Genomic DNA, 17,547 nt, shown 5'->3' on the forward strand with positions numbered 1-17,547 from the left:
ACTTTTGGCACATTTAATTTCAATTGGAAGTGCTTCAAACTAATGTCTATTTTAAATTCCTGCCATGTCTGAAAGGACATGCTCAGGTGAGTTGAGAGTCGCGTCGTGGCAGTGCGGAGCAGCTGCAGCTGTGACAATGTCTGGCCGTCTAGACGTGCTTCTGAGCGTCATCATGTGGCTCGATTGCCATTTTTTGGTCGACTTCAATAAATTTCAAGAGGCACGTGAGGCCAAATGCGGTTGCCACAATTGTTGGCAGCGCTCGCCACATTTTGTACAAAATGTAATGGAATTCAATTAAGAGCGAAATATATAAATTTTATTTTGGCTCGCGGTTTTCGATTCGGCCGTTGACCACAAAAACAACCAGTGCCAAAAAAAAAAGAAATGCCAAACGGAAGCTGCAAGCCAACAACAAGGCTGCCATTTTTGCTAGCTATTGTTTATTTGTTACGCACATTCAAGTGCTGAGAATGGAGGGTGTGGGCGTGTCTGTAGGCCATTGGAACGGGCAACGCAAACAATTTAATAATGGAAAGAAGTATGAAAATGTATACAAAAGGACGCAAACAGCAAGTGCGGTCGCCGCCTTCTGCTTCCCTCGCTTTATATGGGTTACATCAGGAGGATGGAATGATGTTCAGCATGCTGATGAAGCAGATGATGATGATAATCATGATGTTGATGTAGGAAAACACAACTACGCTTAGCCTGCGGGTTAGGAAACTCATGCGGCTCTAAAGTTTTTTTATTTTCTTATAATTTCTTCAAAATTGTAACAACTGCGACCTGACATGTGCGCAGAGGTGAGGTGTATAAAGAACTTGTGTGAGACAAAGAAAACTTTGAAAGCCTTTAAAGCTTACACAAATATATTCTTAAAGATTTGTTTCATAAATAAAAAAATATAGTTTAAAAAATATCGATTTAATGGAGGTTAATTTTGAGTGATTAGTTATTTAAATGATAACATTTTTGCAAAAGTTGTTTATTTATTGTAAAACTGTAATATATTTATTAAGTTTAATTAGTAGCTTTATAGATAAATATTATTAAATTGTTACGTAATTAGGAAACCACTTAATGATTGTATAAATCAAAATGATAAAAAATGATTTTTAAAAGAAGTTGAATGGAATTAACGGTATCGAAAAGTATTATAATTATGATATTAAATTGTATTTTGTAAGTATATTGATAAAATTCCCATATAAAACGTATGTATAAATAATGTGTATTTATACTTGAATTATGCAATTAAATTATCTTAAATCATTTAACACGTCTAAGACTAACTTGATCAAGTTTTGTAATCTTAGTTGTTGGTTCTTTACTTACAGCAACGCACAATCAGAGCAGAGCAAGGCGGTTTCAAGAAACATCCCAACGGATTCAACAGATATTTAACTACCTATATGTATTGGCCTATATAGCTATGAAAATACGCAGAAAAAATACTGATTAAACTTATACTACAGCATCACTAACGACCAGCAGAAGCCGTGAGCACAAAATATTTATTAAGCTGACCGCAAATAGCGCTTTATTAAGCATACGCTACGTTAGCCAGCAGCCGGGGCAGGGAAGCGGACGGACAAGCGCACATCAAATTAGTAATCAAGCATCACAAAAGCAACGCCGAGGGGCACGCTGTATACGGTTCACGGCGTAAGCCTAAGCTCACCCGGGGTCTGCTGCCTGGCAGCTCAATGCGAGGCAGACGAAACTAATAAGACGACGACTTTATTTTTATTGAAATTATGATTAATGACAAGAATATTGTACGACGGCGAAGTGGAATCAGCGCGAATTAAGGGCGAAAGCCCATGACTATGATGATGATGACAATGATGTTCATTAAGTTAATGATAATGCTGCGGCCAGGGCGCGATTTCTGACGCGTATGTCAAGCCATCTACAACACCGCCATGGAGCAGTCATCGCAGTTAACGATGAACTTAATCAAAGACAGTTTAATGGGTGTCAATACCGTTGTCGCTGTTGATTGCCAGCGTGTAAACAACTACAACTATAACAACTATAACAACAACAACAACAACAGAAATTAAACAAAACTATAGCTCATACGACGCGTTGTACAACGGAATAACTAACTACTTTAAAAGCAAGTGAAAGTGAAAGCACGAAAAAAGGTATTTCGGTTTAATTTTTTGAAAATTTGATGGCTTCGCCTGGGCAGCATTGTGCCGCAGCAGACGCCGCCCGAAGAAGACGCCATCAGCAACCACAGCAGAGCGACAATATTAGCAAGAACATCAACAGCAACAAACTGATATCCATAGCCACACTGACGCTGCTGATACTCTGCTTGAGCAGCTGCATTGCCTACGCAGCCGCAGCAGCGGCAACAACCACGGAACAGCCAGCGACTCGGAGCAGCAGTAGCGGCAGCAGCACGGACATCGGTAACCTGGGCGAGGATTTCAATAGCAGCAGCGCCTTTTTGGGCGCTATTGCAGCTGCTGCTGCCGGCTCGGTGAACAGCAGCCCCATTGCCATTGTCAGCTATCAGGGAATTACGAGCCGCACACCAAATGGCAGCAGCAGCACGCTGGTGTCCATGTCCGATACGCCGCTGCTGCTAGATGATCTGGCCGCGGGTGAGGAGTTTGAGCTGCCGCCACTGCAGTCGGTCATTGTGAGCATTATCCTACTAATTGTTATATTGGGCACCGTGGTGGGCAATGTTCTCGTCTGCATTGCCGTTTGCATGGTGCGCAAGCTTCGGCGACCCTGCAATTATCTGCTCGTATCTTTGGCGTTATCTGATCTCTGTGTGGCTCTGCTCGTCATGCCCATGGCCCTGCTCTATGAGGTGCTGGAGCGCTGGAGCTTTGGCACGCTGCTTTGCGACATTTGGGTATCGTTCGATGTGCTTTGCTGCACCGCCTCCATACTGAATCTGTGCGCCATCTCCGTGGATCGCTATCTGGCGATTACCAAGCCCCTCGAGTATGGTGTGAAGCGCACGCCACGTCGCATGATGCTCTGTGTGGGCATCGTTTGGCTGGCGGCCGCCTGCATCTCGTTGCCCCCATTGCTGATACTGGGAAACGAGCACGAGGATGAGGATGGCCAGCCCATATGCACGGTGTGCCAGAACTTTGCATATCAGATCTATGCAACTCTGGGCTCCTTCTACATACCCCTCTCCGTCATGCTCTTTGTGTACTATCAGATCTTCAGAGCCGCACGACGCATTGTTTTGGAAGAGAAGCGCGCCCAGACGCATCTGCAGCAGGCAATGAATGGCACCGGCTCACCGCAGACGGCCACAGCACCCGTATTGGGCCACACGGAACTGGGCAGTGGCAATGGCACTGGTCATGGACACCGGCACAGCAGCGTGGGCAACACCTCGCTCACCTACTCCACCTGCGGCGGCTTGAGTACCAGTGGCGGCGGCGGCGGTGGGGGCGGCGGCATTGTGGGCATTCCTCATGGCCATCATGGTAGCGGTGGCGGCGTGAGCGGTTCCACTGGTCTGCTAGGGTCGCCGCATCATAAGAAGCTGCGCTTTCAGCTGGCCAAGGAGAAAAAGGCGTCCACGACACTGGGCATCATTATGTCCGCTTTTACTATATGCTGGCTGCCATTCTTCATACTGGCGCTGATCCGGCCGTTTGAGACGATGCATGTGCCAGCGTCGCTCTCCTCGCTCTTTCTCTGGCTGGGATATGCCAACTCGCTCCTAAATCCGATTATCTACGCTACTCTGAATCGTGATTTTCGCAAGCCCTTCCAGGAGATACTCTACTTCCGGTGCTCCAGCCTGAACACGATGATGCGAGAGAATTACTATCAAGATCAGTATGGTGAGCCGCCCTCACAGCGGGTCATGCTGGGCGATGAGCGACATGGAGCGCGCGAGAGCTTCCTGTGAAGTCAATGGATCCCTGTATACTTGGCTCCTTAAATTTATATAAATGTTAATGTATGTATATGTGTTGTTCTCTATACGGATAGGCCAAAACTAACTAGTGTCTACAGCTTGGTTTCCCCTTCCACACAAATACACACACACCCGCCCCCACACACACACACACTGAAACACACACATACATATATTCTATGTATGAGTGTAACTGTTTACCTATGAGTATTTTTTGTATGTAGTAGTGATGCATAACGCAAACCCCAAAGTACGATATATGATAAACGATAAATCATAAATGATAACTGATAAATGCTACTTGTAGATGGCTCTTTTAAATGTAACTGATCGTTGTAGTTTTTAAATGTAACGCTAAGCAATTAAGTGGGCTAAAAGCAACAACCACACACCACATACACCCACCCAACCATTCACAACCAAAGCAACAATTGCACACGGACACATAACATAGCTGTAAATCTATCGATGTTAGCGATGTCTGCTTCTAGAGTTCTCACACTGAAAAACTAAATTATAAATCATAAATGTAGTTGATAATGTCTTGGGCATTGCTTGATAAGTCTATTGATAAAAATCGAAGCCATCGATAGTTTTGCAGCGGAAAGACATATAAACACTCACATAACAAGACGGTTGTACCACTGTTAACCCAGAACAGGTTTTCACACAGTTCCTTCTTATGTTGTTATTTCCAAAATGAAAAGACGATTACAATCACAATCGATATCGAATCTATTGAGCCCACAGCGAGCGTAGTTTATTTGCGATACTCAAAACTGAGCCAAAAATTAAATTAAATTAAACTCACTTAAGATATTGTATCAGCTATTTAAAATTAAACATACGACACGAGTTATATAACAGTATATAGTATACCATATCGTCAATCATGACAAAGTGTGGTCTTTTAACTGTCGAACTGTAAATAGGAAAGCGCTTTACCAAAGAGTAAACTATATTTAAATATATGTATTTGCATATATGTGTGCTACTCCCAACTGTCTCATAACGTATATTTGTTATGCTCGTGTAGGTAAAGCTCAATACTAAATCGTATTTAAGTGTATGTATTTATTAAATACTTTCTGCATTAATTTTTTATAATATTAATTCTGTTTGTTTTTTTTTTGTGTATTTGTATAAAAGTCACGCCTCTCTGTGATACCAAACATTAAGCATTAACTTTATTGTTTAGATCAACTGCATTATAATATTAAATACTTATAATACTAACTAATAACTGCTAGTATATACGAGTACGACCTACACATATAGATACTATATGCTATATATATAAATATATGTAGGAGTTGGAAACAGAACTAGGAGTGGTCGAACTTACAATCAGTTAAATTAAACAGGCGAGTATAATGTTGGCATTATACTCATTTGGTAATATAAAATCACTTATCATATGCAACCCTGCTATGGATATTTAATCAACGATAGATTTATCGATAAAAATACAAGAAGGAGAAGCTCAGTTGTAAGCTAGAAGAGTCAATGAAAAGATGTGTTCGCTGTTGCTCGTTGTCTTTGAAATACATGTCGGAAAATGTACAATAATCATAAGTTTACGCTTGTTCACCAATTTCTCTAAATAAAATAATATGAACATAAAGAACTCAAGTGCTTGTGAAGGCCATCGAATGGTCATCCCTACAAATTTGGTGTCAGAAGTGGGATAGACAGAAATTGTGAAATTCGTAAATTGATTAACGAGTACAAACGTATGCAAGACTATTAATCGGAGCATAAAACGAAGCGGGTGCATGAAAATTCATTAAAATTCGTATGCCCTGGAAAAAATGGAAAAAGTCAAGAATCGTCTAGGATTAATGGCGACAGCGGCGAAGTATGCCTAGAGAGCTCTAGTAAGAGCGAGACAAACAGTCGTGTATTGCGTGACAGTGGTCGATAAGCGCAAGCGAGAAGGCGATGTTTTAAATTCTGCGTAGCAAAGGCTGGATAGCGCAAAATTTTCACTTCGTGATGAAATAAGAAGTTGCAGATCAAAGAGGCGAAGAGCGAAGAGCGCGGAATCTTTCAATAAAAGAGCGTGTGACTGGAACGTGCTTCAACACGACAACGATGATCACAGGGTGTATCAAGTTACAGATCAACAACAGAGTATGTTATTTCGTCATTATATGAAAATAATTAACTAGTTGTTGAGTAAAGAGTGTTAAATCAGTAAAAAATTTTCAAAGAATCAAATTATAACAAAGAAGAAATTAAGTGTAAGCAAACACAAAGTGAAAGTATAAGTTAAGACAGACGAATATAATAATTTAATAATTTCTAAAGTTGCTGAAAAAAAAAACTAAAATTTGATTCATAAGAGTTTAATTACTTATACCATTAAGTTAAGTACATTGAATTGTTTATTTGTAAGATTCAATTTTAAGCATTGTGAAAAGCGAGCAACGACGATAACAAAATGAACAGAGACGAAATTTTGGCGTTAAGAGTTAACGAATTAAAAGAAAAGTTATCGGCACTTAGTTTGGTAACAACAGGTAGAAAGCAAACTTTGCAAGACCGACTTTTAGAATATTATGGGTTGCAGGTTGACGATAATGAATCTGAGTATGACGATGCTGGGTCGGCTCATACCCGTCAAAGCTCACCAATGCAGATAGTCCGAACAACGTTTACATTACGCGACATTGAAGATTCACTCTCGCAATTCAATGGGTCAAATCAACCAGCTGTTGAAAAATGGATTCATGAATTTGAAGATAACGCTTTGGCAGTGCAGTGGAACGACCTTCAGAAATTTATTTACTCAAAGCAATTACTAAAAGGTGCAGCAAAATTATTCGTGCGCAGTCAGCATGGAATTTCAGATTGGATATCTTTAAAGCAAGCGCTATTGGAAGAATTTGGGACGGTAGTTTCATCAATAGACGTCCACCGCATGTTGCGGAATAGGCGTAAGCGTCAAGGTGAAGATTATATAGAATATCTGTATAGCCTTATGGAAATTGGCGGACCTCTTAACCTGGATGACTCAAGCCTGATAGAATATTTTATTGAGGGAATACCTGACTCGAGGAGTAACAAAAGTAATCTGTATCAGGCCAAGACTCTGCAGCAACTAAAAGAACAAATCAAGGTATATGAGAAAATCCGTAGTAGTCGCCCTCAAGCGTCTAATACGGGTAGGATGCATAACGATACCGAAGAAAAGAAACCTGACTTGAATAAAGAACGAATTAAGAAATGTTTCAAATGCGGCGATCCATCACATCTAGCCAGAGAATGTAGACAGCCAATAAAATGTTACAAGTGTGCTCAACCAGGGCATAAGGCAGCTAACTGTTCAGGATCGCGTGCAGTGGAGAAGAAAGAAGGCCAAAATGCGAACACGATGATAAACAAGGCCAACAGTAGTGGAAAATGCATTTTTAAGGAGTTGTCTTGTAAGAACATATGCTTCTCTGCATTAATCGATACAGGCTGTGACCTCTGTCTGATACGCGATGATATCCTTAAAGAGCTAGGAAAAGTTGAACTGAATAATGAAAAACAGTGTCTTGTTGGTATCTGTAATAGTGAGCTAAATACACTGGGAAGCTTTGTCACTCAAGTCGAAGTTGATGGTATCTTACTGGATATAACCTTTCATGTTACGAGCAGAGACGACATCCAATACTCAGCTGTAATAGGAAACAGCGTATTGAAGCAAGCGGACTTAATAGTATCGGAAAATTTCGTAGAATTTCGACCCAAAGTGAAGGACAATGCAAACGAGAGAGTAATTGACAAGACATCAACAATAACAGAAGATACTGTCGAAAATAAGAAGCCAGACATAGAGCTTTTACAAGAATTCAAAGATGTATGTTTTTTTGCAGAAAATCAGGAGGCTGAGATCGATCTACATCACTTAGAAAAACCTGTTGCAGACGCAGTTCAAGCAATAATTAAAAACTATTCACCTGAAATGAAGAAGAAATGTCCAATTGAAATGAAAATTTTGTTAAATGATGAGCGTCCAGTTTTCGAACGCCCAAGGCGCATATCACATGCGGACAAGTCTATTGTCGATTCGCAAATCAAAACTTGGCTAGAAGAAAAGATCATACAGCCAAGTACATCGGAGTATGCATCTCCTGTTGTCCTCGTTCCGAAAAAAGATGGTACCAAAAGATTGTGCTGTGACTACAGGCGTTTAAACGAAAAGATCGCGAGGGACAATTTTCCAATGCCCTTAATAGACGATGTGATTGAGAGATTGCAGGGCCAAAGTGTGTTTACTACACTTGATCTCGCAAACGGATTTTTTCATGTTCCAATTGAGCCAAATTCGAGAAAATTTACATCATTTGTAACAAGTGCAGGGCAATATGAATTCCTGTTCGTCCCTTTTGGAATATCGAACTCCCCAGCTGTATTTTCCAGATTCATTCATGCAATTCTTGTAGATCTGGTACAGGATGGTACAGTCGTAACTTATATGGATGATCTTATAATTCCCTCCAAGGATATAGATGAAGGTATCCAAAAGTTAAAGCGCGTACTGGACAGAGCAGCAGAGTTTAACTTGCGTATTAAGTGGAGCAAGTGCCAGTTTCTCATGAAGGAAGTTGACTTTTTAGGGTACGTTATACAGGGAGGCACAATAAGACCATCTGCAAGAAAAACCCAGGCAGTTCAAAATTTTCCTATACCGCATGACCGAAAGAGTTTGCAGCGTTTTCTCGGATTAACATCGTACTTTAGGCGCTTTGTAGAAGACTATGCGCTGATAGCCAAACCGCTCTCCGATTTGTTACGGAAAGACGTGCAATTTAAAGTTGATGAAGAACAACTAGTCGCATTCAGGCAATTAAAATCAGCATTAGTTAGTACTCCAGTATTGCGATTATATAATCCGAAAGCCAAGACTGAAGTGCATACGGACGCCTCAATGAATGGTTATGGTGGTGTACTCTTGCAAAAAGACTCGGACGATCAATTGTTGCATCCAATTCAATATTTAAGTCGGAAAACAAAACCCTCAGAAGAGAAGTATCATTCTTATGAGCTTGAGGTGCTGGCTATAGTCGAGGCCTTGAAAAAGTGGCGCGTTTACTTACTTGGCATAAAATTTAAGATTGTGACCGACTGTAACGCTTTCGCTTTGACCATGAAAAAACGTGGAGATATTCCATTGAGAGTCTCGCGTTGGGCACTCTTCCTTCAAGATTTTGACTACAGTATTGAGCATCGAAATGGCAGCAAAATGAGGCATGTTGATGCTTTAAGCCGCGTATCCTGTCTTATGCTTGAAGACTCACTGCAGCACAGATTGCAGCAAGCACAAGCGAGAGATGATTGGGTCCGAGCGGTGCTAACTGTTTTGGATTGTAGCACATACGAAGATTTTTATGTTAGGCATGGTATTTTATACAAGGATCCCATCAAGGAACTTATAGTAGTACCATCGCTGATGGAAGACGAAATCATAAGAATTGCACACAAGCAAGGGCATTTCTCAGCGAAACGAACTCAAGAAGCAATCGAGAAGACATTCTATATTCCGCAGCTATCGTCAAAAGTGCCAAAAATTGTAAAAAGTTGCGTAGAATGCATAATATCTGAGAGCAAATCAGGCAAGAAAGAAGGGTTTTTGGCACCAATTGACAAAGAAGACAAGCCCTTAGGCACGTACCATGTGGATCATGTCGGTCCAATAGAACAGACAAGTAAAAACTATAACTATATTCTAGTGATAGTCGATGCGTTTTCAAAATTTGTTTGGCTCTATCCAACAAAAAATACCACCGCAGAAGGAGTTGTAGATCGACTAAGACGGCAGGCAGCAGTGTTTGGAAATCCTAAGCGCATAATATCAGATAGGGGTGCAGCTTTCGTTTCAAACCTGTTCAAGGAGTACTGTGAAACAGAAGGTATACAGCATCTTACGATAGCTACAGGAGTTCCAAGAGGAAACGGCCAGGTAGAACGTATACACAAAATCGTAATACCAATGTTGTCTAAACTATGTCGTGAAAATCCTTGTAGCTGGTATAAGCATATTGATATCGTTCAACAAACAATCAACAGTACGCCGCCAAGAAGCACTAAAGTTTCACCGTTTAGATTGTTGACTGGTGTGGAGATGAAACTTAAAAGAATATCGGACTTGCAAGAACTATTAGAAGAAGCTGCTATAGAGGAGCTAAGTAACGAAAGAGAAGAAGTTCGTAAAGAAGCGCGGCAAAATATAGCAAAAATACAGCAGGAAAACCGAAAATCTTTTAATAAACATCGCAAAAAAGAGTCCAATTATAAAATAAACGAACTTGTAGCCATTAAGAGAACACAGTATGGTACTGGTTTAAAATTGAAACCTAAATTCTTTGGTCCATATAAAATAGTAAAGATTCAAAACCATGGTAGATATGACGTAGAAAAGGTAGGCGACCACGAAGGTCCAGGGAAAACTACAACTGTAGCAGAATACATGAAAAAATGGGAGCCAAATGCTAATTTAACAGAAGAGTCGTCATTCGGGTCGAATGAAGAGTCAGGATGGCCGAGTGTAGGAGTTGGAAACAGAACTAGGAGTGGTCGAACTTACAATCAGTTAAATTAAACAGGCGAGTATAATGTTGGCATTATACTCATTTGGTAATATAAAATCACTTATCATATGCAACCCTGCTATGGATATTTAATCAACGATAGATTTATCGATAAAAATACAAGAAGGAGAAGCTCAGTTGTAAGCTAGAAGAGTCAATGAAAAGATGTGTTCGCTGTTGCTCGTTGTCTTTGAAATACATGTCGGAAAATGTACAATAATCATAAGTTTACGCTTGTTCACCAATTTCTCTAAATAAAATAATATGAACATAAAGAACTCAAGTGCTTGTGAAGGCCATCGAATGGTCATCCCTACATATATATACAAATATCTAGTCTGGTTAAGTCTTTTCGGTGTGCGTGTTTTTATTGTACGTATGTCTACGTTAAGCATATGATATTCAAACAAAAATTGATTTACATATGTGTAATGTATGTGTAATTTAATGTTGATGAAATGGAGGATAAGAAAAATACAAAATTATCAAAAAAAAATATTCCTCCACAAACAAAGAAGTACACAAATAAACACACAAACACATCCTAAATACAATGAAAAGAGCATGAGAAACTAAGCGCATCTAATGCTATGCAACATAGAACTAAAGTTCAGTAAAGAATTGAGAAAAAAGTTTAAAAATAAATAATAAAACTATATGAAACTCTTTCGAGTAAAGCTTAAAAAACTGTTACACTGCATTTGAATTTTGTTTTCCACAGCTGCAACTGAAAAAAATATACACGAAATAAAAAGCAAAATAAATACATTAAAAATACATAAAAAGTGAGAAAAATTAAACCATTAAATTAAAGGCAACCATATAAATGTAATTCCAACAGAGTTTGTTATTTATTTATTTTGGCATGTGCAACAAATAAGCTGCATATAATTTATAACTTTTCTAAACTTTTCCAACTTGCATGCAAATTGTGCATTAGCGGGCAAAATATGTAGTTGTATTACAAGCTAACAGAATATTGCGGAGAATATTCAAAGTTAGTTCGACGAACTAATTAACCCTAAATTAGTAAACTTTTCTGGTATTTAGCCACTTATCTACCTATCCAAAATAGGTGAAGGCGATCAGAAAATTAAAGACGCAAAGCAAATAGAATGAGCTCAAACTTTTTTCATTTGCTAAACGCCATTTTATTTAAGGTTTTGTTTTATGATTTTTTTATGATTTATGAAATATGATTATGGTTTAGCAAAATTTTCGCTTAGCTGTAAGGTATGTACTAGCTGCAGCAATGTTAATAGATTTTTTAGTTTTTAAGGGAGAGCTCAAGACCGATAAAATTATCTAATTGTATTGTTGTTTTTTTTAGTTATTTTATTCAATATCTTTAACAAACAATGTAGTTCATACTAAGCGCTCTCGATATATTTTACATTTCATTAATTTTAATATTTTTTATTATTCTAGCGGCTATTGTCTGGCCTTGAACATGGATGGTTTCGTGCTAAAATTTGTAGATTTCACCTTTCCACTATCCATCTTGATCTTCAATTCAATTTAAAAATATGATTTAAGTGCATCGCATAAAGAACCAAAGCAGTGTTGGAACGACTATAAGGAGTAAACTTTCGTTAATTAAACATTTGACCCGCACTACCCGCCCAAGAACGTATCAAAGAAATTCTCTCAAAGATCTTTGAAAATTATATCGAAGCCGATCGGATGATATGTGGGTAAAATTTTCCAAATTCCTGAAGCACGTATTCATTCATTCATGCAAATCGGATAAACTTCATACAAGCGTTTTTGGCAACTTTTGTACAACGCCAACCTTCATCATATAAGGTAACTACAGTAAAAATTTCAACTTCCTAGCTCTTACGGTATGGGCTGGGCGTTAATCACCAATCAGTCAGTCAGTCCTGACATACAGTTGTTAATATAGACATTCTTGTATTACTTAGTTGTTTTGCCAAGAATCGGCCAAGTGCGTTGTCCACAACATGACAGCTATGGTTTATACATACACGCCTACTCTATTTCTCAACATGAGTGTGTATATTAATAATGATATCAGAAAGACATTTTTTGAAGCATTCAACAACTTGTGACCAAATTGAAATACCCTTATCTAGAGTATGACATTGCACAAGCTGAATGCAACATTTTATGCTAAATGCTAAAAAATGTGGAATGCAGATTACGTAATGCAGCAGATGCCATGTGTCAGGAACAGTGCTGCAAAATGTCAACTAAATGCACAGCTTAGCGGGCTGTGAGGTCTTACAAAAAAATGGGAAATATATATATATATATATATATACATATGTGTATATACCATATACATCTATATATTTATGCAGTGCTTATTTGTTAGTCAGGCTGACAAGTTGAGCAACCGTGTGAAATGCGCGGAAACGGAAGTAAAACCAAGCGAAACACGGTGAAAAATATCAAACAGAAAATGGCAAAAAGCATGAAAACAACAACAAACAGCAGCTGGGTCGGTCATGCAAATGCATGTACCTTCGTTTTTGTGTATATTAAAGTCAGTGTATGTGCAAAATTTGAGACATACTTTTAGTTAGATAAAAACTAAAGCAGCAGAAGGACCTGCCACTTGGCTGGCCATCGAGTGAGTGTATTCCTATGTGTGTGTGTGTGTTCTGGGCGTGCATTACGCCGTAGGTGGAGCCGCACTCTAAAAGGGTATGACAATGACAAAGTGATCTTCCGGCGCCAACGACTAGCTGCCGACTGTTGTTGCTGCTGGTTGCTGATAAATGATGATTTTACGCCCGCTCGTTGCCCAGCCCCAGCCATGTTACAATGCCACTTTATGAGCTACGCCGCCTGCCAGACCAAATGGCGGCGATGCCAAGGACAAGCAGCGCAACGCAGCGCGGCGCATCCCGCAACCCGCACCCTGCATCAGACTCATCATTCCATGGCGTATGTGTGTTATTTTTGCTCTGTTCCCTGTTTTTCGGCGACTTCACCCTGCAGCTAAGCGGATTTTATATTCAAATAGCAGTGCGCGGGGCTATTCACAAAAAAAAAAGAGCAAGCGATGAAAAAAAATGAGCTGACGATTGCAGCGAAATTACCGTTGCTGCTGTTTCTATCGTATCGTATCGTAAGCAGTAAAGTCTGCAGTTTTATGAGCACTTGAGAGATTTTTTTTATTATTTTGCTTCTTTTTTTTTGACACTAATGCGACGTTTATGAAACATTCGCAGCAGCGATTCATTGTCAAATGCTTGCAAAAAGAGAGTAAAAGGGAGAAAGCGAGTGAGAGAAATGAAAAACAGTTTGGCAATTTGGAAAAATACGCTTATGAAAATGTCTGCAATTGTCAGCGTTCCCCAAGGAGGACACAAAGTGCTAACAACTATTGAACCATAAATCAGTAGAAACGTTCAGAAATGCTTGGAATATAAAAAATACACTCACTCACAGAAAAGCTACGGCTGTAGGCAAACTGCCAGAGCACTCAAGCAAAATAAAAAAAAAATTAGAAAAACAATACGAGAGCCAAGTAAGAATGGAGCAGTCAATATAGCTCGATAAAGATATACCCTGGCCTAATGCTAAGATTTTTCATTAGTCATTCATTTAAATACTAAAGTTATTAGAAGATTTTTCAATAGCAAATTAAGCACATTTATTATAAATTCGTGTTTTAATTAGTTTAATGGATTGTTTTATTGAGCACGGCTTAGCTCAACTTTTCATGTTCACGTTTAAGCAACGTGTTTAAGTATACCGTAACCCATATATTGAATTAACTAATGCTGGCTCAGACAGTAACTGAGCTCAATGAGCTCATGCAACCGAATTGGGGCACCAGCCTAATAGTTAATAGACAGAGAGGCGCTGCCTTCTACCCACAAATGATTTCTATGGACTTAGGGTATAGAAGGTCCACCGTCACGTAACAAACGCCCAATTGAGCTAAATGTTAGACAAATTGCATTCAAGTTGTAGTCCTTTCGAAGGTCATATGTGCCAAATTGGTTACCAACAGAACAGGGGGGTCATGAAAGTGACTGATAATATATTCGATAATCGATTGTGTATTGCAACTGTCAACTGTGTTAAATTATTTCGAACAAATTGGGAGCGCTTTGAAGTAAAATTACCTATAACGAGATGAGCTCGAATTTCAGGATTAAAGCTGGTACTACTTCCGCCCTCCACCCATTCCCACAATTCCATATATATTTGGGGTCAAAGCTCTCACGTTTCATCTTAAATTCAATAAATATAAGAGCAGCAATTTACTTAGGTCAACTGCCATTTTATGAATACAAATATATATATATATATATATATATATATATATATATATATATATATATATATATATATATATATATATATATGAAGATAGGTTTTAAATCAATTACTATTTTTATTTGTCGGGACATGTGATAGGGTATTACAGTAAGCCTGCTGTACTTGGTAGGTTTTTCTTAAACAAAATGAATTTTGTACCATATTATACTGAAGGAAAGCAAAGCAAAGCTATTTTTAAATCTCATTTTATTCAACTTTAATTTATTGCATATACTCTACAATTATTATTTATTATTTGAGAGCTGCTCTTTGATATACTACAGTATTTCTAGCTAAGAGCTGTTTATAATTACAAGCTCTACTCCAATTAGTCGAGCTGGGTAGACTTTAATGGTAATCCCAAAATATTCTGAAATGAAACGTTGGCATTTGCACATGTAACTAAATATTCTGTATACGTAGCGCGTGCCACAACAATGCCACAAAATGTATGCAACGTCAAATGAAAAGCTGAGTAATAGAAACATGTTTGCACACAAATACACTCACATATACACGCACACACACATTCAATATATTCAAAAACAAATTATGTAAAATATTTAAAGTGCCGAAAACTTTATTTCAACTGCGTCAGAAATCTGTGGTAGCTACCTGCCACAACCCGCTCGCCGCGCGCCTGTCAAAATATTTCATTTAATGCGCTGTCAACCCACGGGGCTTGCGTCACCCCAAAGTAAAGAGGAACAAAAAAAAACAGTGAAATATCTGAGAATTTGTACCAAATTAAGTTGATTAAATGGACTTAGCAGCGCGATTACACGCAAGCCTGCATGAGAGCAGCCTGAAGAAGCGGAGCGCTAGGTGGGCGGGCTGTGAAACGCTATGCGTGTTGTCTGGGCCTGCGAGTATTCTTTTCATGGACAAAATCCCAACAGAGAGACAAGAGAAAAAAAAAAAGGAAAAATGGAAAGAAAATAACATATTTTTCATTTCATTCCCTTCATATCGCTCTAGCCATTGGCAGGCGGACGGCCAAGTGAGCAACGAGCCAAAACTTTTACCATTGAAATCTCTGTCCCATGGGAGCGTTGGGCCTTAGAGCCATTAAATGGCGCATGATTAACGCTTTGCTTTACAAGACAATTGATAAAGAATAGAACAGCAGCTGCCTAACCAACGAAGAAGAAGCAGAGGAAGATACTTTAATCCGCCGGCTCAGCCGGGAGTCGAAAACAAAAGTCAATGCAGCTCTCAAAATGCTTGACTCTAAGGCAAACTAACTTTCTAATGAAGCTTGTAACAGATAGCGAGATAAATGTTTGCTCGTAAATCTATATGAACTACAATCTGTTGTACCAGAAAAACAAAATTTTTATAGCTACAACTATATCAATATATATATATATATATATATATATATATATAAAGATATATAAAGCTGTTTGTACTGACTGCCCGGTTGATTAATGGACCACATGAGCTAGGAATCTCAATTTAGTACAGTATTAACCTTCGATGACGTAAGTGAACATTAACACTTTGATATTGTTCTGCCTTAAGGTTGGATTTTTTGAGGAAAATCAATGTGTACTATGGTCCATTTTCCTTCGATCGGCTGCGGGCTTAGTTAAAGATATCTTTGTGAAAATTTTTTGGAGTCGTGTTTCAAAGTTTTCACAAGGTAACAGAAAACCTAGAATTTAATTTATAATTAATAGGCAGTAAACAAGTAAGGCATGTCTATGCAATTATGCAAGAACTTGATTGATAATAAAAATTCTTAAAACTGGGATAAAATCATAGGGTATATACAAAGCATATAATCTTTGCATCATGTCCATTAGTGTAATAAAATTATTTTAAAAATAGTGTAAGAGTGTTTTAAGTTCCGCTATATAAAAGCTGCGCCTTCTATTTCACTTGACAATTAAGCGGTGGCGGAAACGGAAACTCTCGAGCAGCCATGGAAAAAGAGCATTTAATGCAGCGTTTACATTGTTTTTGCGCCCTCGTTGTTGCCTTTTCCCGTTGTTCATTTTGTTGGTGGCGGCTTTGGCATTGTTTTTAGCCAGCTCACAAAATATGCTGCGGCTTTCGTTCTGCCTCTCATTCTCTATAGTTCTTTCTTTGTGCTGCTGCAAGCGTGTAGAATGATTAATGTGGCCCGGCACAAAACAGAGGCATTAATGGGCGGTCAGTGGAATGCGCTCCAGTCGGGCGGCTTCCATTCCAGCTACATTTTTTACGTGCTGACTTTGCGCCGGACCGCGAGGACTTCAAAAACTCTAGCAAATTGCGGCACTTAGCGTGTACGCCCCAAAAATGTATGAGATGCCTGCACGTTCAGTGCAACAATCAGCGAAACGGAGACACAAAAATTAATGCAAGCAGAGAGAGGGAGAGAGAAGAGAGTGTACAACACGGCGTATGATTAATCTGTTGTATTACACAATCTAATGGGCAGCTCGTGCAGCACTTGAAGTGAGCTGTCAGTGACGCAGCTCAAGCTGTAGCCGAGGCAACTTGGCCAACTTAATTTAAAGGCTACCAGCTCCAGTTGCTGGCTTAAATCTTTATTAATATGCATGGAGCAATAGCTCGTCCTGTTCGTCAGCGAGCACCATGAAAAATGGTTGCCATTAGGGCCAGCAAATTTGCTGCCTTGTAGCAGCAGCAGCAGCAACAACGGCAACTGCATTGATTTTGCAGCTCGTGGCTGCGGCTGTGGCTGCGTCTGCGAACACAAATTTACCCCAACCACATTCCATTTATGTTAATGATTTGGGCATTGCG

General features: G+C 39.1%; 1 protein-coding gene across 1 annotated transcript in view; it reads left to right on the forward strand.

The window, feature by feature from the left end:
• The window catches only part of 5-HT7 (5-hydroxytryptamine receptor 7), a 72,390-nt gene extending 61,616 nt beyond the window's left edge, over window positions 1-10,774 (forward strand). Inside the window, exon 4 of the mRNA XM_015170508.3 lies at window positions 1,341-10,774. Within this exon, the coding sequence (XP_015025994.1) occupies window positions 2,183-3,904 (1,722 nt within the window). The 5' untranslated portion in view covers window positions 1,341-2,182 and the 3' untranslated portion in view covers window positions 3,905-10,774. The remainder of the gene's footprint in view (window positions 1-1,340) is intronic.
• The last annotated feature ends 6,773 nt before the right edge of the window (window positions 10,775-17,547 follow it).

The sequence above is a fragment of the Drosophila virilis genome, chromosome 2, assembly GCF_030788295.1.
Source record: "Drosophila virilis strain 15010-1051.87 chromosome 2, Dvir_AGI_RSII-ME, whole genome shotgun sequence".
Lineage (NCBI taxonomy): Eukaryota > Metazoa > Arthropoda > Insecta > Diptera > Drosophilidae > Drosophila > Drosophila virilis.